At 50.4% G+C, this 22,456-nt stretch overlaps 3 protein-coding genes across 6 annotated transcripts in view; 2 read left to right on the top strand and 1 right to left on the bottom strand.

Moving 5' to 3' along the window:
- Positions 1-4,239, top strand: part of MTHFD1 (methylenetetrahydrofolate dehydrogenase, cyclohydrolase and formyltetrahydrofolate synthetase 1) — a 33,248-nt gene extending 29,009 nt beyond the window's left edge. Inside the window, exons 27-28 of the mRNA XM_015865471.2 lie at positions 2,906-3,014; positions 3,197-4,239. Of these exons, the coding sequence (XP_015720957.1) occupies positions 2,906-2,995 (90 nt within the window). The 3' untranslated portion in view covers positions 2,996-3,014; positions 3,197-4,239. The remainder of the gene's footprint in view (positions 1-2,905; positions 3,015-3,196) is intronic.
- A 602-nt stretch (positions 4,240-4,841) lies between these two features.
- On the top strand, positions 4,842-14,219 carry AKAP5 (A-kinase anchoring protein 5). 4 transcript variants are annotated; one of them, XM_015865462.2, is made up of 2 exons: positions 4,842-6,438; positions 7,970-14,219. In XM_015865462.2, exon 2 carries the CDS (start codon positions 8,363-8,365, stop codon positions 10,637-10,639), a length of 2,277 nt encoding a protein of 758 aa, XP_015720948.1. In that variant the 5' UTR covers positions 4,842-6,438; positions 7,970-8,362; the 3' UTR covers positions 10,640-14,219. The 4 variants fall into 4 exon arrangements, with proteins under 4 accessions (XP_015720948.1, XP_015720946.1, XP_015720945.1 ...); XM_015865460.2 differs by having other exon boundaries at positions 4,842-6,498; XM_015865459.1 differs by lacking the exon at positions 4,842-6,438 and adding an exon at positions 6,949-7,010.
- Positions 14,220-18,117: 3,898 nt separating this feature from the next.
- On the bottom strand, positions 18,118-21,835 carry ZBTB25 (zinc finger and BTB domain containing 25). The gene is made up of 3 exons (XM_015865470.1): positions 21,739-21,835; positions 21,149-21,328; positions 18,118-19,676 (listed from the first exon to the last, which is right to left on the bottom strand). Exons 2-3 carry the CDS (start codon positions 21,319-21,321, stop codon positions 18,545-18,547), a joined length of 1,305 nt encoding a protein of 434 aa, XP_015720956.1. The 5' UTR covers positions 21,322-21,328; positions 21,739-21,835; the 3' UTR covers positions 18,118-18,544.
- Between the last annotated feature and the right edge of the window lie 621 nt (positions 21,836-22,456).

Genomic DNA, 22,456 nt, shown 5'->3' with positions numbered 1-22,456 from the left:
TTTCCTCCTTCATGTGCTGAGCTCTCAGAGAGATAGGTAAGGGCTTCCAGGTTACCCCAAGAGAAAGAAAATAACCACATCCTGGCTGAAGGCTGGTGCATCCTCCTTTTTGTTCAATGAGTACAGTGTGTTTTGGATTGCAGTGAAAGATAACATGCTCGTTCCTGTTCTTAGTGACCTTTTTTCTCCAAGCCAAGATTTAATCCAAACAGTGATTATTTTTAATATATTTTGTTTAAGTACTTCAGGAGGACAGAGTGCACAGCAGTAATGATACAGACAGAAGAAAGATGATTAGCATTAAAGTTTTGTCCTCTTTTCTAATGTATTTGCTTCCTATGAAGCTGGAGTTTCCTTCCTGCTTTCTTCACAGATTTGTAACGTTTACTTGGGCATGCAGTTAATCGTGATGTTAACCTTGCTGGAATTAACAGCCAGCCCTCCAGGTGGGGACATGAAAATCACTCTTCCGTGGTGCCTGCTAGGCCAGGAAAGGGATGTCCTTTTAAGAAGCAGCCCAAAGCATTTTGAATCAGAGCACTGTTTTAAACTCATTCAACAGGATATGTGTGAGCCTCAGAGTAATTTTTTGGCAGCCATTGAACTGTGAGCCGAAAACACAGAGAACATGCAGCTCTCTGCAGAAGTTGTGTGAAGTTTGAGGTGAAACTAATCGCCAGTGTGTGCCTGTTCTTGTTATCTGAAGTTAATTGAGAAGGTTCGTCACACTTAATTTTTCTCAGCCTCTGAGTTTTGGGTTTTTTCCTTTCTGGCTCAGAGTTGAAGCTGCTGTACTTGAATGAAATGCTTGAGGTATTAAAAGGAAATGTAGGGATCATCCAGGTTTAACTTCGAGCGTGAAATGGTAATGAAAATGAAACAAATGGTTGGACTCAGACTGGTTGGATTTCCTTCTTACGTGGTGCCACTGGGGAACTGAAGACAAATGATTGATTCAGCTCTTTTGAGGTCCTACATGGCACTTTTTCTGCAAGCTGTGTAAATGCTATAAATAATACCTTCTAGTTGGTATTGGCTTTACTTGAAATTTGTAGGGGAATTGATAAGATCCGAGTGATCTCATTTATTCATGCAAATAGAATTGCCCTGAATTCTTTCCCAGCTCATATATGAAAGAGGTCGAGGAGGAGCTTCATTTCCCTGGCTCTGAAAATAATTGAGTGCATTAAGCACTGTGGACATTTGTGCAGAAAATTCACAGGCTGAAAGGAAATCAACCCTGAACCACATAAAAATCCAGCACATAGTTTAGTTAATAGATAAGAGTAGCCACTGTGGGCTGCCCTATGGGTAGGAGAGTATGAAAACTGACCCATCCTTTCAAAACACAAAGAGCAAGAAGTGTTATATCAGGCCTGTATTTATCAATGCAGCCACTCCTGTTGTGATGACTGTCACTCTCAGTTCTTGCTGTGGCCCTCTGGATGTGTAGGTGGAGATCTACAAAGCTGTGCAATTCTCCAGAGATATGTACATAAATAGGTGCTTTCTTGTTCTGCCTGACAGTGGCAGTGACTGTGGTGAGAACTGAAAAACCTTTCCAGATGCTTCAGGTCTCGTAATGCTTTGCTCATGGGAGTAAAATATTTATACAACTGAATAAGGAATGAGAGCCATATTTGAGGTCCAGTCTTCCCTGTCCTGGAAAGCAGCAGCTATGACAAAAAGCTGGTGCAGATCTAGCAGTCATTACAAAGAGTATGATTGAAGTGACTTTTACCTTTGCACAAAGCGTGCACATCTTGCAGTGGTTTGGTACATATGGGACTGCAGTTAGTACTTGTAATAGCTTAGGAAAATGAGGTGGGATTCCAAAAGCTCCCAGAACAGTTTTGAGAACTGCAGCAAATGCTTAACCTTGCTGCTGAGCTTATTACCCAAATTTGATTAGTGTGCAAAATACATACGCAGGGAGAAAATAGCAGGTTTCTAAAGAGGTCTTTAATCTAATGGAGACAGGCATAACAATTACTGCTTGTGAAATCTGAGGCTGGGTGATGTAGATGGAAAGTGAAACGCTGAATTTTTGTTTATGGGGTAAATGACCATTGACACAAGCTGTCAAGTCTGGTCATGAGTTGTCCACCTTCATAGAGCATCCAGATTAGCCTACATGTGCTGCTGGGCTAAACACTGGGTTACGGAACAAAGTTGTCATCTTCATTAGTAAATCAGGCCAAGCATAGTCCCTGCTGGCTTTGCTTTTTGCAGCTCTGAAAGTGGGTTTTAGCAGTGGGGATGACTTGAAAGGCCTGGCCTGAGGCAGGTGCAGGGCAGGCAGCTGTTCTGCTACCTTCAGTCCTCCTGCTGCACAGCCATTCTGACTTATGTGCCTCAAAATGGCCCAGTCAGGAAAACAGACCTACCCATTCCTATTAAGGCTTTATTTCAGGTATTTTTGTTGGGTTGGGTTTTTATTTTTTTTTTAGGGGGGGGGGGAGGTAGTTGTCTTTTTGTTTTAAAACCTCTCATGTCAACAATAATTATTCCTAATTATAACCATTCAAAAATTGTGAAGAGTTTTAATCAACTGGCACTTTGCAATCAGCAAAGCTGTATTTAAACATGCGTCCTCATTTCAAGAGCCAGGAAGCTGCCACAAACAGTTAGTGTTTCCCCGCAGCAGCTCTCATGTAACAGTTGATCCTCCAGCTGGGTGCTCAAGTGCTTGGCCAAATCTTGGGCTGAACTGGTCAATCTGCTAAATTAGGAGTTCCTGGTTCTTCTGATGTGCTTCAGCATGTTGTATGACCACCATCCAGCTCGTATGCTCATAACTGAGGCGCTGCATGGGCTGTTGCTAACACAGCTCCCAGTAATAATAAGTATATCCTCTGTTTGGTTATGCTGCTTCCATCTTAGTGCTTTATCTCTTGTTATCCAGATGAGCACTATGCCAGGACTTCCTACAAGACCCAGCTTTTATGATATTGACTTGGACACCACGTCGGGAGAAGTGAACGGGCTCTTCTGAAAAGGATTTGTAACCAAAGGTAGGTGCCACCTTCAGGTTAGAAGGCTTTCAATATTTGGGTTTGATTTCTCAACTTGGGATAATGGAGCTAAGCTAATTTCATATTATGCCGTATGTTTCCAAATAACATGTGATTATATTTCAGCCTGAAAGTTGCCCACAGTACTGTTGAATAGTAATTAAATTTATTTTTCTTTTTAGCTCCCAGAAGAACACCTGATGAGTCACGTAAATGAAACTATTCACTGATCCTTTCGTGAAGTCAAAACAAGATATGACTGAGAATACAGTGCAAGAAGTGGGGGGGGGAAAGAGTGTTAAAGGATAAAACACTTATTTCTAATCAGTAATAATTCTTAAACTACCGTGTTCTGAGCTAGCTGAAACTAAGCATATAAAGTATATTTCCTGTGCAACATTCCTGCTTCATAGCTGGAGCTGGAGCAGAATACAAAAGCTTGGGGTTAGTGATCTCTGAGACCCACAGAATCATTTCAGTTGGAAAAGACCTTCAGGATCATCAAGTCCAGCCAGCTGAAGGACTGCAACTTTAATTAAGATAGCAAGCACAAAGAGGAGAAAAGATATATTTGTACCATCTCACCTTGATTCAGTGAGATTACTTTAATAATTATAAATCCTGTTTGTAACAGTCTTGGGACCCAGCTGTCTTAACAGTAGGGTTTTTGTGACATAGATTGTCTTGGGAAGTCGCATACACTGTGATATTCCTACTTGTCATCCTGAATTCTGTATCCCATTTCTCACACCATGGGAGGATTTGCTGTGCTATGAAATCACATCAGTTTCTTTTAAAAGAGGGAACAAAGAAGAATCCTGTTGTCATTTCTTAACCAGGAGTGTTCGCCCTGGCTTCTGCTGTGAATTACCCCTGCAGACACCTGAGCCATGCCTGATTTTTTTTTTAGAAAGCCCAGCTGTGACTGCTGTAATTCTTACTACTGGAAACTGGGTGTTTGGTCTGTGGAGACCCGGATCTCTGGGCTGTACCCACAGCTTCTGCCAGAAGTGTCCTTTGAACCACTTTTTGTTCAGCAATAATTACAGCTGGGCCACTGAGAAGCCTTGTTTTCTAAGGTACCTTTTGGGTGAACGGAAGCCACGTGAACAGTGATTGAGTCCTTTGTAGTAGGCTTTGTCAGCGGGCCCAAAATCATTTTGTAACAGGAATAGAGTCGCTGCCAGATTTTTAACTAATACAAATAAAGGGTAAAAACTTCAAATGCTCTTTGGGTTTTAATGTATGTGCTGAGATTAATGAAGGAGAACTTATTCCTGTGATTAACTGGGTAATGCAGAAGTCCCAGTATGGACAATTACAAGTGGTTACTGCAGGAATAAGTAGCCTGCAATGCACCACCGTGTGTGTGTTCTGTCTTGTTTCCTTTCCTGGATGGAGTGTGTCATCGATAGGAAATAAACTGCCTGAATTATTCAGTGGATTGAGTTTACTTGCAGTTGACTGCAGAAGATCTGAATTAAGATGCTAGCTTTATTAAGTTTGACTGCCCTGCTCACAGCTGAATATTTTTGGCTTCTCCTTTCTCCATAGACTTTCAAGGCCCATCTGCTTGCATCCAAACTGAATGTGAAAGCATTCTGACTTTGGTGAGAACTGGGAGAGGTGTGGTGTAGGTGTGCACCAGTGTAAGGACTCACCTGTAGTACACAGATACTAAATACAGAGAGAGCAAGTTATTCAGTAGGGGAGAATAATTATATATAAAAATTACCTGGTTGTCAGAGAAGCAAAGACGGAATAATTTGAACTGTCGTAAGCACGTTGAGATACTCACAGCCTCCTCACATTTTCTTCTCCATGGTGTTTGGCTGAGAAGTCGCTGGCAAACAGGATTAACAGGGCACAAAAAGACCACTTGCATGGGGTCAGGAGGGGTGTCCCCTGTTGCTGCACCACCCTGCAGGCCTGGCTGGAAATCCACCTGCAGCACCTTGGTGGAGCCTCTCCTTGCAGCAGATTGCCACAGCTGATGCTGCCAAGGCTGCTGTCAGTTCCTACATTTAATCCTCGTTCTCTCATCTTGCAGAAGCTTCCCTGTTGCACTGCTTTCCTGCAAGCGCTCTGTGTTCCACCTTCATTTTATGCTTATGAAAGATGGGATAAGTGCTAATTTATGCTAAGATTAGCCTCCTTTTAGTTCAGCATGAGATCATAGACATGTGGTTGAGAGAAGACGGTTCAGGAGGTCTCTAGTCCACACTGTGCAGTGAGGCAACACCATGGCACAGCCACATGGATTTACTGAACAGTGGGGGACAGCTGACAGCAAAGCCTAAGGGCTGGTGGCAAATAGTGGAAAAATAGCCCCAAGCATCTCCAGAGATGAGTGGCAAATGCTTTTCTGCTATGTGCTTCAAATGTGGTGGGAAGTGTATTCCCAGAGTCCCTACGTGCAGCACTGATTCATAAATAAGTTGGGTGGGTTGTTGGTTTCTTGGCTCGTTTGTGACCAGGTGTGGCAGCTGTTAGCTCTTGACCCATCACCCAGCACACAAAGAATGCTTCATTTCTTTTAACTGACAGCTGGAAGGTTGTCTTCCCTTCCTGTTGCCTGGAGCAAAAAGCCAATTAGGTGCAGGTATGTTCTCTGCAGTCCATACGTAGGCCCAGCCCCTAAGCTGGTGTGACGGCCATTCCTTTCGCTGTGCTGTAATGAGAGCCTCGCATCACCAGGAAACAATACAGATCTTTTCAGTCTTATCTGCCTTCTACCCTGTTATCTGTCCCCTGTGTGTCATGCTCCTTGGTGTTACTGTCCTCCCATGGAGCAACAGAATAATTGAGTTCTGTGCAAGGTGGTTTCGGAGGGGATGGATTGGAGCTGGCTGTGCAGGTAGCGCACATTACTGCTGCCTGTACCCCCCTCCACCTGGAGTGAGGGGAAATGGCCTCGTGCTGATGGCCAGCACTTAGCTCTCATGGAGAACTGTACTGTAATCAGAACCCACTGCCAACCCTCCGGAGAGGAGCCGTTTCCAAATGAAGGTTATTATATGAAATGAATGCCAGCAAACACGTCTCATAGGGGAGCTTTGAAAATGACAGTTCCTTGTGGTTGCCTGATGTGTGCTTCTGTTCTATAGGCTGAAATTTCAGCCAGAAGAACACAATTTCTCCGGTTTTTAGGAAGGGAGAAGGTGTATTTTTGTAAGGATAACCTCCACTGGAAGCCGCTTGCAGGCTCAACGTATGCTCCATCGCCTGCACTGTGATGTGCCAACGTGCTGCAAAGCAATTAATATCCTTACAATATCGGTGGGCGTCGCTGAGCTCCCCGTTGGGATGAATGGGGACGTTCAGGCGGCACCAACCACGGCTTCATGTGCTTCTTCAGCTGCACTTGTAGTCGTTTCCTGGAGGCCCTCCCATCAACCATAACAGCTGGGGATGCAGTTCTAAAGTAAGACTTTGGCAAGTGTGAAGGAAAAAAAGATCCCTATGGACTGAGGCGCCTTGTCAGGTATTTCGGGTGAGGTTTTGCTTAAACTCCGGACCCGGCTGCCCTTAATCCCGCTTTAAAGGTGTGGCCCCTGCAGCGACCCAAGCGGGCTCGGCCAGTTTTCAGGCGGCACAAAAGCCGCTGCCAGGAGCAGAGCTCCCATCGCACGCTGTACCTGGTCCACGGATCCCCTCCGTTCCTTCCTCCCGGCTGCGTTTCATCTCGCAGCCGGCGTTCAAGCTGCGAACCGCGGCTCAGCCCTTTGGGAAGACCCTCTTGGCATCTCCCGTTGTTGCATCTGCGCGGAGAAGGAAGGCGGAGAGGGGACGGTGCTCCGGGAACGGGGCAGGATGCCGTGCAGGGGGAGGGATGGGATGCTGCGTGAGCGGAGGGGCTGCGCGGCCGGGGGGCGGGAGGCGGGGGGCTGCCGGCAGCGCCCTCCCAGGCGGCCCGGGGGGCGCGGCTGCGGCGGGGGGCGGCGGCAGCGCAGCCGCGCAGGGGCCGCGCAGAGCAGCGGTCGGGCCGCACCGCAGGTGAGATGGGGGGAGCCGCGGGGACGGGCAGCGGGGACACGGAGAAGCGGGGAGGGAGCTCAGCAGCCTGTGCATCTCTTCGGAGGGCTGCGGGCGGGCGGAGCGGCGGTGCTTGGCGGCTCGCGGTCCCCGTGCCAGTGCCCACGAAGCGCCCCCAGACTTGTCGGGACGGTGGGTCCAGAGCTGCGGTGAGCTCGGAACGCCGCGCTTCGTCTTTCCCACGTGGCCGCCGAGCGCATCTTCAGCTTCGGAACCAGCAGACGGAACGCAAGGTTCTCCGAAGCTGCTCCGGTAGCACGGAGACCCGGACGGCGCCGCCACGCGGCTCTGCTGCACCCGGGGAGCTCCGGGGGGCACCGGACGGCCACGAGAAGTTGGGCTGCGTCGCGAGCCTTCCTTTCCCAGATGTTCCCTTTGTGCTTTTGATTTTTGCAAGGGTGACGGCGCTGATGGACGCGTGTGGTGTTAATTGAGGTTGCCATGGGAGGCGTGCACGTAGTGTGGATGTGCTTCCTTCTCGCTGTTTGATTTCGCTTTTGTATTCCTCCTCTTGTATTGCATATTGGCAGCTGGTGCATTAAAGATAAAAATATCGGCGGTCTCCGGGTGTGATTTCCCGGGCTGTGAGTGTGAGTGCATTGGGAGCTGTGGGGGAAGATGGAGCCAACTGTAGGAGCAGGAAATATATGTGCGTGTGAGTAATATAGATTTGTCATAATATGAGCAATTAGAAAAAAAATACAGCCACTTCTGCCATGCAAAGTAGTGTTTTCTGTGTTGGAACAGTGCTAAGTTGGCATAATAGCGGCTTTATTTTGCCTTTGGATATTGGTATCTGGAGGCAGAGCTGCTTTTCTGTCCCTTGTCAGCATCCCAGGCTGAATTACTCTGCTCAGAATTACTTCTCAATCCTTTGATTTTTGCTCTGTGCTTCTTACCACTTGTTCACTGTGTTGCAGGTCAGAGATGGGAGCATCAAACACGCTCGGAGGGAAACCTCACCCAACCTGTGTCAGCAGCTGATCAGAATCTGAGGCACAGCAGCAGCTGAGCTGGCACTGGGGGGCAGAGCACCTCCACTCACTGCCACCACGTTGCTTCAAGCAAGTTCCTCGTTCCCTTCGAACTGTCCATGGGCTGAATAAAAGTTGTTAACTCTTGGCTTGACTTGTCGTCCTTTGGGGGAATAAAACCAAGGTCGGACTGCCCGTTCAGTGGTGTACTGTTAGAGGAGCACGACCTGAAGTGGGGTATCCCAGAGGTGAGAGTAACTCTGGTTCTTCAAGTCTGCCTGGAACTCCTTGGAGAGACAAGAAAGACAGTAAGAAAATGCAGTGGGAGTTATTACGTGGATGCAATGGCTTCATTGGAGCAGCTCTGCACATTGCCACTTGTTAAAGAGCAACTGCTGTTGTTTTGAGGACAACTGGGGGAAAAAGCCATTTGAGCATCTCTGCAGCTTCTATGCATTAATAAGAAAGTCAGTACACAGACGGAGGAGAGGTACAAATATGGCAAAGGCAGCTAAGGAAATACACATGGAGAACCCAAGTGAGCTGGAGACTCCTAGTGCAGGAACACCGTGCCCCCCATTGGAAGAACAGGCAGAAAAACCCTCCATGCTCTGCTTTAAGAAGCGGAAGAAGAGGACAACAATGAAAGAAACATGTGGGGGAGCTTCTGCAGCCTCAGAGGAGAAAAATCAATGTATCAGCACAGACCCAGGGGAGGCAAAAGCTTCTGAATTGCGACCCTCCAGAGGAGCCTGGGCAGCTCTCAAAAGTCTCACAAAGCCTCGGAGAGGGCAGAAATCCTCTTCGCGGAAGAAGGTGTCCTCTGATTCCCAGGTGCAGCTGGAGATGGATGCGGAGGAGAGCTGTGCACAAGGTCTTCCAAGGAAAAAGGCCGGCTCAGGGGTGAAGATGCCCTGTGTGCGCTTCTTGAGAGGCAAGAAAAAGCCCAGCCCCTCAGAGGTGGTGGAGGAGTCAGAGGACAGTGCCCAAGCAAATGAAGTGATGGGCATTTTGAATAAAGCCATTGAAGAGCTGGAGGACATGGCCCCTGAAGAGCCCTGTGACAAGGCTGAGTCCCTCAGCCCGCTCCCTGCAGAGGACATGGCCCCTGTAGAGCCCTGCAACAAGGCTGAGACCCTCAGTCTGCTCCCTGCACAAAACTCGGCCCCTACAGAGCCCTGTGACAAGGCCGAGTCCCTCAGCCCACTCCCTGCAGAGGACATGGCACCAGCAGAGCCCTGTGACAAGGCTGAGTCCATCACTCCTCTCCCTGCAGAGGACATGGCCCCTATAGGGCCCTGCAACAAGGCTGAGACCCTCACTCCTCTCCCTGCGCAAAACTCGGCCCCTGCAGAGCCCTGTGACAAGGCTGAGTCCCTCAGTCCACTCCCCGCAGAGGTCATGGCTCCTGTAGAGTCCTGTGACAAGACGGAGCCCCTCAGTCCGCTCCCTGCAGAGGACCAGGCCCCTGTAGAGCCCTGTGACAAGGCTGAGTCCCTCAGTCTGCACCCTGCACAAAACTTGGCCCCTGCAGAACCCTGTGACAAGACTGAGCCCCTCGGACCACTCCCTGCAGAGGACCAGGCCCCAGCAGAGCCATGTGGCAGCGCTGAAGCCCTAAGCTCGCTCCCTGCAGAGGACATGACTCCTGCAGAGCCCTGTGACAAGGCCAAGTCCCTTGGTCTGCTCCCTGCACAAAACTCAGCCCCAGCAGAGCCCTGTGACAAGGCTGAGTCCCTCAGCCCGCTCCCTGCAGAGGACCAGGCCCCAGCAGAGCCATGTGGCAGCGCTGAAGCCCTCAGTCCACTCCTCGCAGAGGACCAGGACATGTCAGCGGAAGGTGCTGATGCTGATGGGAGGAGTGAACCCTCAGGAGAGCCCAGGCCTGATGTGGCTGAACACACAGAGTGCATCACTCGGTCAGAAATAACCAGTTTGGAGCCTGTCAATGAGCCAGTGCAGGAAAAGCCGACTGAGGGGAGTCCACACCAATCTGCAGCACAAGTGGAAGAGAGGGAAGTCACTCCTGAGGCACCAGTTTCCACAGATCAACCCAACGGCACCCCTGAAATCACCAAGCTTCAGGAAATAGCCGCCATCTGCAAAGAGCTTCCTGAGAGGGATGAGTCGGAGAGGAACACTGATCTCCCTGAGGAGTGCAGATCTGAGGAGACCACAACGGATTTCAGCCCATCAGTGTCTAAGGATGATACAACGAGTGTGCAGAGCAGCTCCAGCCGTCACGAGAAACCAGAAGTCAACATGGGCACTGCCGTTGGCATCGTCATCACCATCACTGAAGCTATGGACTCTGATGATGCTGATTCTGATCAGGCCTATGAGCCATCCCCGGTTTTACACCACAATAAGCAAAAAGGGAATAAAAAGTCCAGTGGGAGCTTTGATTTTGGTCAAAAAGAAGGCCCTGGGGCTGGCAGTGGTGCTGTGGTTGAAGAGAAAGGTCTGGGCGACCAGGGACACAGGACTTCGGATCAGTATGAATTGCTCCTCATAGAAACAGCGTCTTCTCTTGTGAAGGCGGCCATCCAGTCGTCCATAGAGCAGCTGGTCAACGAGATGGCTCTGGAACAGAATAAACACAACAGTTTTCTGTGAGGGTGATAATGTCCCCGGATTAGGGTGATCGCAAGGTACTTTGGCCAGAGGAGGGGAGCAAGAGGGCTCTGGAGGCCACTGCTTAGTTAGCTCTGCATGCCAGTGAAGTTGTGTGTGTGTTTGTGTGTATGAAACTGGTGCTAGGGCATGGGACAGGCCCTGCTGGGCACAGCAAGTGCACTAGGCCTGGCTGCAGGAAAGTGCAAGTGTTGCAGTGTTTTTCATTTACTGTTGAGGCCATGTTTCTGCTGTCTTCCATTCCAGACTTCCCTGCTCTTAGTGGTGTAAATGTTAATGTGCTTTTATGAAGAGGCCCTGCAGGCAGCAAGCAACCTCCCACCACTGGGTTCGGTTCAGTGCCTGTTGAGCACAGCTGGAGGTTTGCTCAGTGGGTGCAAGGGAGGGGGAAGGGGCTGAGATGTGCAATTAATGGCATCAGCGCCAAGCAGTCAGCATTGCATTTGGAGGTGTAGGAAACCTTGGTCTGAAGTCCCATTAGGTGGAATTGAGTGGGTGCAGTGAGCAGCACGTTCTGGCCAGCCTATGACCCCAGCCTACTCCTCCTGCTTACCCCCTTGTCAGAAGCAGCCTGTATATCACCCAAACACTGCGGTACAGCATCAGCTCCCCTTGCTGAATTCAGGCTGCACAAACATCAAGAACGTGTCCTCACTTTGTCTGCTGGGGTCCATTGCACCGCTGAGCACAGGTCTCCCCGTAGTGATGAGAGCCAGGCTGGAACACGCTGGCCACGGGGAGCCCCTGGCCTTGCCTTCTTTTGTCTGCCATGGTGAATCTACCCTTGGATATGGTGTTGTTTTGTTGTTTGTTTGTTTGTTTTTAAAAGTGTGGCATGTAATATAGATAGCAGTGCGCTGCATGCAGTCAACTCTTGCCTTGGTGTTGAAATAGCATAGTAGCAAAGATGTGCTGCAGGCCGTGGAATTGCTCCGTGTTGGGAGGGGATTTGGTAGCTGGGTGTGTCCATGTGTCCATCCATCCTTTCATTTCGCAGAGACCCCCAGCAGAAATCCCAGCTGGCTCCATGGTGGTTGGTCCAAAACGCACCCTGAACACCAGAGCCATCTCAACAAAGTCCTCAGGGAAAACCCAGACATGAGGGCTGGGGACACTGCCACAGAACACCCAGACGGGCCGACTGCTGTCAGAAAAGTACAAACTGCTCTGGGAAGGATGTGTGCATGCAGCGTGTGTGCACACGTGGTGCATGCGGGCACACATCGCCTCTCACTGCCAGCCCTCTGGAAGAAAGGGGCCTTTTGATAATGTGGGATTGCAGCTGCACGGTTGGGATTTACACACTGCTCTGTGAAAGTCTGCCTTTTCTGCTGAGAAAGTTCTCCTGCACCGTTCTCAGCCCGTACAGAAATAGCTGCCCTCCCCACCCCCCCCACAACTGCTCAGTGACCACAGTGGGGACATGGAGGTTTTCTGCTCAGCGCTGTTAGAACACCAGGGCTGACAGCACTCCAAGAACCCGGTGCACAACCACGCTTTGAACTTTGAGAAAGGATCTCTGCTGTAACCAGAGGAATACCAGCAGTGAGTGCCACGGTGTCTTTCTGAGCACGTTAAACTTGGGAAAAATCAGACTGACTTCTTTTTTCTGTGAATTTCTTTAATGCTATCAATAATTCAGCGTGTATATTAATGGCTTTGCTCTTCCTTTTGTTCCTTTCAGGCATTTTGCCATCATTTTGAAAGGGGCTTTTTAAGGACTATGTGTAGCTTTGGAGCTGCTGCAGCACCTGGGAAAGTCTGTGTTTGTGCTGGAGCTGTGCTGTGGGCTGTGTGGGCACTGGGATGGGTTGGTGCTGAGGGCTGCAGCATCTCCATGCCTTGGTTGCAGGGGCACCCCTGGGTTCTCACAGAGGGTGGCCAGGCCGCTGTCTCCTATCTATATGCTGAGCAGTTTGGGGAGGATTTAATGTTACTTCAGAACAGAAAATAGTTCATTGCAGGAAGAGGCACCCCTTGCAATGGAGAGAGAAGAGCAGCAGTGTGTGGGTCCAGCCCAGAGCCTGCAGGACTGGCAGCTGCTCTGTACCCAGGGCTGTGTTTGCATCCTTTCCATAGCCATTTTCCCTCTGTTCTGTACACCTATATGTGTAACTTGCAATTAGTTCATTAAAGTTCAGTGTACCTCTTGTTTTCTTGGCTTGTGATTAACTGGGCAGAGAGATTTTGCACCAGAGCTGATAACCCACTGTGCCATCCAGTAATGTATAGCATTTCCCAGTGGCCATATGAGAGGCCTTCATGTTAACAGACCTGAGATGTTTTAAGACTCACTCTTCCTGCATGTTTTTTCCTTAAATAAGGTTTCCTTCTGGTTGCTGCCCTGTCTTTTCCACTCGCAGATTCCTGAAAGCCCACAGACTCCAGTGGGCATTTATGAAGGATGGCAGATCTCATCTGGCTCAGCAATTGAACCAGCCCAAGCTCCCAGCGTGTGATGCTCCTAAGGACTTGAGGCACTTTACAGCATATTAAAAAGTTGGAAAAAACATACATTTTAAATTGTATTAATACTGATTATTCTTTCAGGTTTGCAGAACAAAACAGAGACTTCTAACGTCTATTAATGACTTAATTAAGACTCTCTGCTCCCTCATTACAATGAGAGAGATGGACATTAATGAACAACAGGAACTGTACTCTTGGAACAGAAGTGTTTAGAGAAGCTGCTTGACTGCACAAGAGCACTGGAGTGGGTTCAGGACTGTTTCCTCCTCACAGCTGTAAGAAAGGGGCACAGTGCATACTTTGCCATACTTTGGCTCTGGCTGGATGGAGTTGCCTCTGGGCCATCTGCCTCCTCATCGCTCTGCTGCCCCTCTTGGATATGGAAGTGTTGCTTTGTAGCTGCATCGTAATGAATTAATTAGTTCCCCTGCTCACCCCACAGTCTGCACTGCTGCTTTCTTTCCCACATGTTTCCAGCACTTCTGGCATGGATCGCTCAGCTTTCTGTTCAACAAGTCCTCTGCCCATGCTTTGCTTAGGGGCACCATGGTGTGCAGTGAAGCCCAGCAGTCCCTCCTTGCTGGAGGGACTACAGCAAGTGGGAACCCAGCACTGGAACTGATGCTTTCCCTGCATAAATGATGGATGTTTTCACACGTGTGCTTATGCCAAATGAAAATCCAAGGGTTATGTCACACGTGCCCAGAATAAATTGGACAAGCTCATATAGTACATGGGAATTCTGTGCTTGGGAGTGATGGGTGGAAGTGGGACCATGCTGGTGGACCAGCAAAGCCATCCTATTGTTCTTCCTGTACATAGAGGACTTCCACATCTGTGACTCAAAATAACGAAACGCTCCAAGGGAACAGATTGATTTAAATAATTTGCTTCACTATTCTTTTACATCTGCAGTTTCGTTTCCCAGAGAAACAGTTCTTGTTAGCTCTTGTTGGGTGGTATTACAATAATGAAGTATTTAATTTGCAGCCAGATACAATCTTTACATTAAATGTGTTTTTGTTTAACTAATCAGAGGATGTTATTGCTTGTATGGTTATTTAAGGAGTAGTATAGATCAGCATTTTTGGGAGGCACTGTTGTCATGTTCCTTTTTTGCAGCTCGTTCTCTGCTAACGATGGGGCTGTTCTGTGATGAACTCAAAAGTCCGTTTAGCTGGGAAGTGGATCTCAGTGAAAAATACCCCCAAACCACCACTTACAAACTGCTGCTGCCACGTATGAATTGACAAACACGCTGCATACAAAAGGGAGAGACACTAAGAAAAACCCTTTTGCAACTCAAATGAGTGGGATGAAGGCATCATCCCCTGCTAGAGCTGAGTACAGCTCCCATCACCCCATAAGTTTGACCTTGGCAGCAGCTACATTGGTTCTCCAGGACAATTTAGCCCAGGTGGAACTGAGTCACTGAGGTGCTGTGCTGTGCTTTGTTTTGAGGGTGGAGGTGTCTGCGTTAGAATATTTCATGGAAGCGTTTCCGCTATTAGGCTGCCTTTGAAGCTGCGACATTACTGCTTCTTAATGAAACATGCAAATCCCACATGTGCTGTGATTGCCTTTCAGTGAATTCAGTCCTGACATCTCTCCAACTGTAAATACCTTACTGGTGTGCCATTTAGGGCTTCATTCGCTTTTTCCTCCCATTTCTTTTTGGCTCAGAATAGCTTATCCTAGTGCTGGACCGCCAGGACGCCTACTCGGACTGCTCCATTTTGGCAGGAGCAGAGAAGAGAAGCCTGTCAGCTCCTTACACAGCAGCAAAGCTGGAGCTGAGCACGGCGGTGTGTCACATCGTGCTGCTGGCTGCTGCCCGTGGGAGGGATGTGATGAGCTGAGGATGAAGCTCCTCCTGGGCCACTGGGAGCCAATGGCCTGAAGCCTGCGCCTGCTTATGGAACATGGAAATGAAATGGGAAATAAGATTGAATTGCATGTGCTGATGGTTTTCACTGCACTTCTGAAAGCTTTGCCTGCACTCAATTTACACCTTCCACCTCCAACGTATTTGAGAACTATTCATTACCAGCATTAACGCTCTTTCCAGCAAGCTCATGAGAGCAGCGTTTCATGGTTTATTTCCACTCTCACGTTCAGTGCTCCGAGTTCACAATGCACTTCCTGCTGTCAGTTCTCCCACTGCGGGGGCTGTGTCCCAGTGCCCTGTGGCCCTGCTGCAAGGCACTGTGCAGGCAGCCCACTGAGCTGAAGGATGGGGGTTATTATGGTTGTTGTTCTGCCCGGAACAAAGGAGCAGAGAGAGGCTGCGTCACCTCCTGGCAGCCAGCATCGCTCCCCCTGGCTCTAGGCGTCCGTGTTCATTACAGGGGGATCAGAACAGATGACCTCTAAGGATCCCTTCCAGCTCATGCACTGATCAATAGCACTCAACTACCTATGGAAATGATGTCTCACTGCAGCACCTGATGGCATCCCCAAGGCTAACAGGCACCAGAGGAGCACTCTGCGATAATGCTTTGGGACAAGGCTCAGCGCTCGCCTGCTGCAGTGCATGAGGCCATAGCCAAGGCCCTTTCATGCTCCTGCTTTGTCAAAGCTTTGGGCATCCCCAGAGCTCTTACAAGCTTCCAGGCATCACTCCAGGTCTTTAGAATCACAGAATGATAGAACCGTTTGAGCTGGAAGGAGCTCTCAAAGGCCATCTGGTCCAACTTCCACTGCAATGAACAGGGACACCCACAGCTCCATCAGGTGCTCAGAGCCCTTTCCAGCCTGACCTTGGGTGTCTGCAGGGATGGAGCATCCACCACCTCTATGGGCAACATGTTCAGCCTTTGCCTAAGCTCATGTGAATTGATTGACCAGTCACAGGCAACTGAAAGGAATTACCAGGATCATTATCCTGCATACAGGGACAAAGCTTTCATTTTTCCCAGCTGTACATATCAGGCAGATTTTTCCAGCATGCCCCTGCCTCAGAGTTAAGTATACAATAACCCAAGTGTGTTCTACATACAAGGGTAAAACCTCTTCCTATGTGCCCAGGAGCAGCTGCTGTTCTTGCTTAGAAGATGGAGCTGCCTTCCAAAATGATTTTCTATGATTTTCTAAGGCTGAGAGCAAGTGATGCCTGCAAGGGGAGGTTGCAGTGTGCAGTTCTGTCTCTCCAGCTTCTTCTGCTGCTTTAAATATAACAGCGCTTTAACACTTTCAGAAGAAAAATGCTGAAAATACATTTCTTCTGCTGCAAACAATGAGAAAGTGCCTTTCACTGATATTAGATGCCGCAGATGTTCAATGCCACAAACACCCTAAAAGGGGGAGCAATGGTAATAAATATCAGAGCTGTGCTGAGCAAAGTGCTGGCTGAGATAGAACAGTAGTGCTATGCAGAGGTGCTCCCGCAATAGGTGTGCACACACCACAGCTGACACACTGATGGACATCGCTTCTGACCCAGCTCACTGCCTTCACTGAAGCTGCCTTTTAATGGCCAAAAAGTAGGAAAAAAAAAACCCAAACCACCATTTCCTGTTGTCCCCAATACTGAGCCCTTTGTTGACTGCCCTTTGTTTAAAGCATCCCTACCACGGGTTTATCTGTCCTGCTGATCTCTGCAGGACATGTGAATACATCAAGGGCCATTGACTCTCAACACAAACAAGTTCAGATGAGTTAGAGATCTTGCTGATGTCACCAAGTGCCCATGGACTGCTCCACTGTCTAAAAACTGTCACTTTCAGCTTGTTTCTGCAGCTTCTACTTCTCTCGCACAGCTCTGTCCCTACCCAGCAGATGCTCCTTTGTGCTCCTAATGGGGCTGGAAGCAAACACATGAACCTGAATAGGAAATTATCACAACACTCCATATTTTAGCCATCCCGCTGAACTTCATGGACCGCATCTGTGAGCGGCTGGACCCGAGGGCCTGTTTGTTGGGAGGGTTTCATTGTTTCACTCAACAAAACCCCTTTTTCCACCCAACCCAACTGCAGCCCCACCAGAGCGATCCCAGCACCCCGACGGGCACACTCAGTGGGCAGAGCAGCTCCTCACAGCACCCACTCAAGCTCAGGGCCTGTTTGGTTTTTCCCTTTGTCTTAAAACACAACTTGGCGGCTGCTCCATCCCCTGCAGTGCTCAGCTCCCTGACCAGCAGCCACCCTCACAATGGCCTCCACAGGCTCTAAATGCAGCAGTGGTTTCATTCCAGATCCTGCTCCAGAATGAGATGACAGCTTGAGGGTCCTGGCTACAAAGAGATGTTAACTGGGCACATTGACAGCAAACAGTTCTCACCATTGTTCAGAGCCTCCTTTCCTATACAATGACTCAATTCCACAGGGGCTGGTGGATGTGTAATGAGTAACGGGGCCTGGGGTTACTGAAGCAGCTCACCAGGCCCAGCTTCTCACTGCAGGAGGAACCTCAATGCCATACGTACAGCAGTGTTGGGATGGGTTGGATTCGAACTCAACTGGTGGGAAGCATGGCTACCTCTGGTGGAAAACTTCAGAGGGATAAAACACAAGAGGAACATGTACAATTTTAAACCCTCTCTTGGGTTTCAGAAACAGAGTAATGAAAGGATTGTTAGGATGTGTTACTCAGGAGCTCCATGAGTGGACGTTCCCTCACAGCTCCCATCCCTTGGTGCTCAGAAGGTCCAGTAATGGGAGCTGACCACAGAGAGGCATCAATGCACATCTTGTTCATGCAGCAGCAACTGGGGAGGGAGGAACATGAAAGAGGAAAATCCATGCGAAGCCCTTGAGCACGTCTCAGAGTAGAATCATAGAATATCCTGAGTTGGAAGGGACCCAAAAGGATTGTCAAGTCCAGCTACTAATTATGTAAGCAACATGTAAATAAATGTTAGCAATTCATTTGATGAAAACTCTAGGGCCTGTTGAAGTCAAGGTTGCCACCAATTCCCTTGAGAAGATGAGCCTTATGGCTCCCACGTGCATTTATGCAGAGATTTATTAACTGCAGTTATAAACACAAACTTTGGGACTTATCTCCTCATTTATTTTAAGTAAAACCAAACTATTTGGGAAGAACAATAAATACATATTTCACTCTACATTTCCCTCCATCTAGATCCAGTTTTATAGGCTACAAACAGCCCTTGATGCCACCCCATGTATTAGGGGATGTGTAAACCTCACACCCAGCAACACGATATGAACTCCAGTAAAGCAGGGCAAGAACAAGTTCACAGTTATGAAAATGTCACTGAGTCACACGGAGGCTTCCAAGGACTTGGAGTTGAATTAGCTTGAGTTTAAAAGTTAGAGAGGTAAAAAAAGTAAACACACAAACCAAACACACCGTTCTTCACAGCTAGCTCAGTGAGAGGGCAACAGTCAGTTCTGGCAGCTCAGTGCACAGAATATGCCCCTAACACAGTGTCCAATGGCTGAACAGGGAGAACTACTCTACCAGGATCGTATCCACGCTTTCCCGGACGAGATCAGACTCCAGTAAACACTCATCCAAGTGATCCTGGGACAAGCTTGAACTCTTCCCCACACCATCGCTGTCACCGTAGGGCCGGAATCTGGGGGTGAGGGGACTCTCCAGCCGTGGGCTGCGGCCGTGCTTGGGCTGCTTCCCGCGGTGTGCGTACATGTGCTCCAGCAGCTGGCTCTTACGGAAAAACGTGCGGCCGCAGACAGTGCAGCCCAGTTTTCTCTTTCTTGAGAAGGAAAAGTTACAGTTCAGCTCCACTGGCTCGTGGTCCTTTGAGATGAGGGAGAGCTGCCCAATCTGCAGGGGCTCAAGCTCACCACAGACCGGGTGCTCCAGTGGGTTCTCCTCCTCCCTGAGGAGGAAGGCCCCGAGGCGCTGCCCGCCCTCCCTGCCCTCTGTCAGGGGCTGCACCTCGCCGAGCCCACCACTCTCCAAGATGGAAGCCGGCACACCAAAGGGCAGTGAGCCTGAAACATGGGTGTGCAGGTGCTCCCGCAGCCCAGCCCGCGAGTCAAAGCGCTCCCCACAGTAGTGACACAGGTGCACCCTGAGGTTGGCCTTGGCAAGGATGGGGTTTGCTCTGTCTGGGGAAGGAGGGCTACAGCTCTGGGACACCACAGGCTCAGCCTCGCACTTCTCCTGCTTGATGGAGACTGAAAGCTTCGGCAACTCCTCCGCCGGCCTGGCCAGCACTGCGGGCTGGGCTGTGGGGTGTGTGCCGGGCTGCTCGCGGCTGCTGTCGTCCAGGCCGATGGCAAGGGAGAGCTGCAGCTGTGGGTGCTCAGCTGGGGCAGAAGGTCGGCCCCCCGCACTGCCCAGCGTCTCCTTGGCGCCCGGCCGTTCCTTTGCTGCTTTGTGCGCTGTGGAGATCTGGATCCCATAGAGGTTTGAGGACTGCACGGCCTCGGAGGGAAAGGCCTGGTTCATCTCGACAGCGAGGTGGGAAAGGTGGTCGGCGTGCAAGAAGCGGATGCCTTCCTCCAGCCGGCTCTGGCTGACTGCCTGCTTTGGGCCCTTCCCAGTGTACATGATGTGCAGGAGGTAGCTGAAAATGTCCGGCTGGATGTCTGCGGGCTGAATCTTTATGCACTCACTGAAACAAGAAGATGATTAAGCACATCGTTGACTCCAAATTACAGCCCTGACCCATTATCTGCCCATTCATCTGCACCGTCATTGGCTTGCAGAACATAGGCGCTGCCGCCTGGCTGCAGGTCCATGACGGACAGTGCTCCTTGCCAAGGCCTGAAGGAGCATGGCTGCCTTCTGTGCACAGCAGTGCTCAGCGTGTGTTTGTGTATGGATGGGGCTCTGAGCACCTAATGGAGCTGTAGGCGTCCCTGTTCATTGCAGGGGAGTTGGACAAGATGGCTTTTAAGGGTCTCTTCCAACTCAAATGATTCTGTGTATCTGGGTGATCGCAATGACAGTGCACAGAGCTGTGGTGAAGGACTGTGGGCACTGCCAGCCTTCGTCTGCCCCACCTGTGATGGCTCCTGGCCATGTGTGCCACCCTCAGGAGGCACAGAGTGTTTATGCACTCAGGTAATAAATCCAGCTGCTGCTGCCATGTAATCTTTACGAGCTTTGCACCTAAGTGTCAGCAAACAACTCCTATTGCTATTGAAGTTCACTTGTCTCTCACTTCCAAGCAAAGGGAGGATTGGGGCCTGCAGCATTGCCCCTGTGGGAAGGGCTGAGAGCTCTGGGACTGTTCAGCCTGGAGAAGAGAAGACTGAGAGGGGATCTTATCAATGCTTATAAATATCTAAAGGGCAGGAGTCAAGTGGATGGGGCCAGGCTCTTTTTGGTGGTGCCCAGTGACAGGACAAGGGGCAACGCTCACAAACTGTTAGTTCCATTTGAACATGAGGAACAGGCTGCCCAGAGAGGCGATGCAGTCACCTTCTCTGCAGATATTCAAAGCCTTCCCGGATGCCTTCCTCTTCAACCTACTGTCAAGAACTGCTTTAGCAGGGGGCTGGGCTGGGGGATCTCCAGAGTTCCCTTCCAACCCTGTGATGACTTCCCTGTGGTGGTGCTGGAGGCCAGGAGCTCACTGCCATGGGCAGCAGGGGGAACACAGAAGGGCTTAATCCATCGCTGCAGTTCAGAGGCGAGGTTAGGGCTCAGAGCCAACTTCCCTATACCTGCAGAACTGCCCTGGGTACGGTCAGGTGAAGCATCCAGATAGGAGACTGGAATAAGTGGATGCTCACAGTCCTGGCCCTTATCTGCAGACACTGAAGTGCAGCAAAAAGATAAGGCCATGGCTCCATGACTGCCTCGAGCCCACAGATCCTGTCAGGAGAGATCCAGCTGAGCCAGAAAACTGCCTGAGCCCCATGGGATCGGCTTTGTCCTGGAGCAGTTCCTGAGGCCATGGCAGCGCCGGTGCTGGGCAGGCTGTGCAGGAACTGAGATGCAGGCCAGGTTAGGAAAACATCTCAGGCCACATAACATCCCCACTTGTGCTCTTTGAGATTGCAACTCCTTTAGAAAGAGGAAAAAGCAGCAAGCCGAGGAGAGCAGTAAGGAGATAGAGAGAGAGCTGCGCATCCTTACCTTGTCTGATGGATAAATATCATCTTAAAATAGTTTGAGAAAGCAGCGAGCACCGCTCTGTGGGCTTTGAAGTAAACATCTCCAATGGCAACTGTGCAGTCGCACAGGAAGCCGAACTCCCGCTGCATGTTCAGCTGCTGGAGCAGGAGCAGGCTGTGGCCGGCCATGTCCATGGCACGTCTGGGAGGAGGACAGAAGGTTTGTCCCAGCACAAAGTCCCGTCAAGCACAGAGCACAGCCCCAGAGCCTCCTCCCCAGCTTCAATGATTCCCCCCTGTGACCCCCGCTCAGATCTGCTCCCTGCTCCAACGCACAACGAAACCACAGCACCAAGTGCCGCGCAGGTGCCAACTTTAACAACGTGTCCGAGCGCCGCCGCTCAGCGCAAACCGCACCCGGAGCGGGGAAGCGCACAGAGGGCAGCGTGTGCCGCCCCACAAAGCCCTCGCTGTGCAGCGCCGAGCCGCCCCGCACCCAACGGCCCCTTCTGCAAATACACGCTATTGTTTCCAACCCCCCCCAAATATCACAGCCGGGGCACGAGGGCCGGGAGGAGCCGCTCCCCGCACCCCGCGCCCCGCACCGCTTACCCCCGCGGAAGCGCTGCCCCGACCCTGCGCGGCTCCGCCCGCTCCCTGCGAGGCGGATGGGGTGGGCGCAGCTCCCCCCGCGCTTCCTGCCGCCGGGCTGGGCTGTGCCGAGCTGTTCCGTGCCGTGCAGGGTGGCCCACGCGCGGAAAAACTGAGAGAGGCGGTTGCGCGGGGGTTGCGCGGTTGCTGCGCGGCGAGGCGCTGAGCCTCCGTCTATGCGGCGAGGGCGCAAACACCGCGCAGAACTTCAGCCCCTCGCCCCGCGTGATGGAGGGGCCGCTACCCCTGGTTGATGTGGTGCCCAAGGGATTGAGTTTCGTATCTTTAATACCGAAAATGGCAGTGGGAATCACCGCTGCTGTGCTTTCTCCACGTGGGTTTCATGCAGCTTCACCCCTCCGTGGTGTCTGTCGTGTTTTGCAGATCATATTTTGTTTTCCCTGAGCCTTTGATGTTTCGCTGCTCGTTGGAATGGTGATTTTTAATTGGGCCAAATCTGAAGCCTTTAGGGCAAACGCTGCCCCAATAGCAGCAGACACGGGACTGCTTCCAGAGGTGCCTGCAGGAGGGTGAATGCTCCATGCAGCGCTCACTGCTCATCCCACTGTGCCCACAAACATTCCTTTTTCCAGCATTCCCTGCCTTATTTCTCCTATTTACACACAAAGCTCCCTGCGCTCGGGGCCATCTTCCCACATAGTAGCGGGGCTGCAGTTTA

Source organism: Coturnix japonica, chromosome 5, assembly GCF_001577835.2.
Source record: "Coturnix japonica isolate 7356 chromosome 5, Coturnix japonica 2.1, whole genome shotgun sequence".
NCBI classification, from domain to species: domain Eukaryota; kingdom Metazoa; phylum Chordata; class Aves; order Galliformes; family Phasianidae; genus Coturnix; species Coturnix japonica.
Note: the sequence above shows the minus strand (reverse complement) of the source record. Positions and strands in the feature narration are given on the sequence as shown.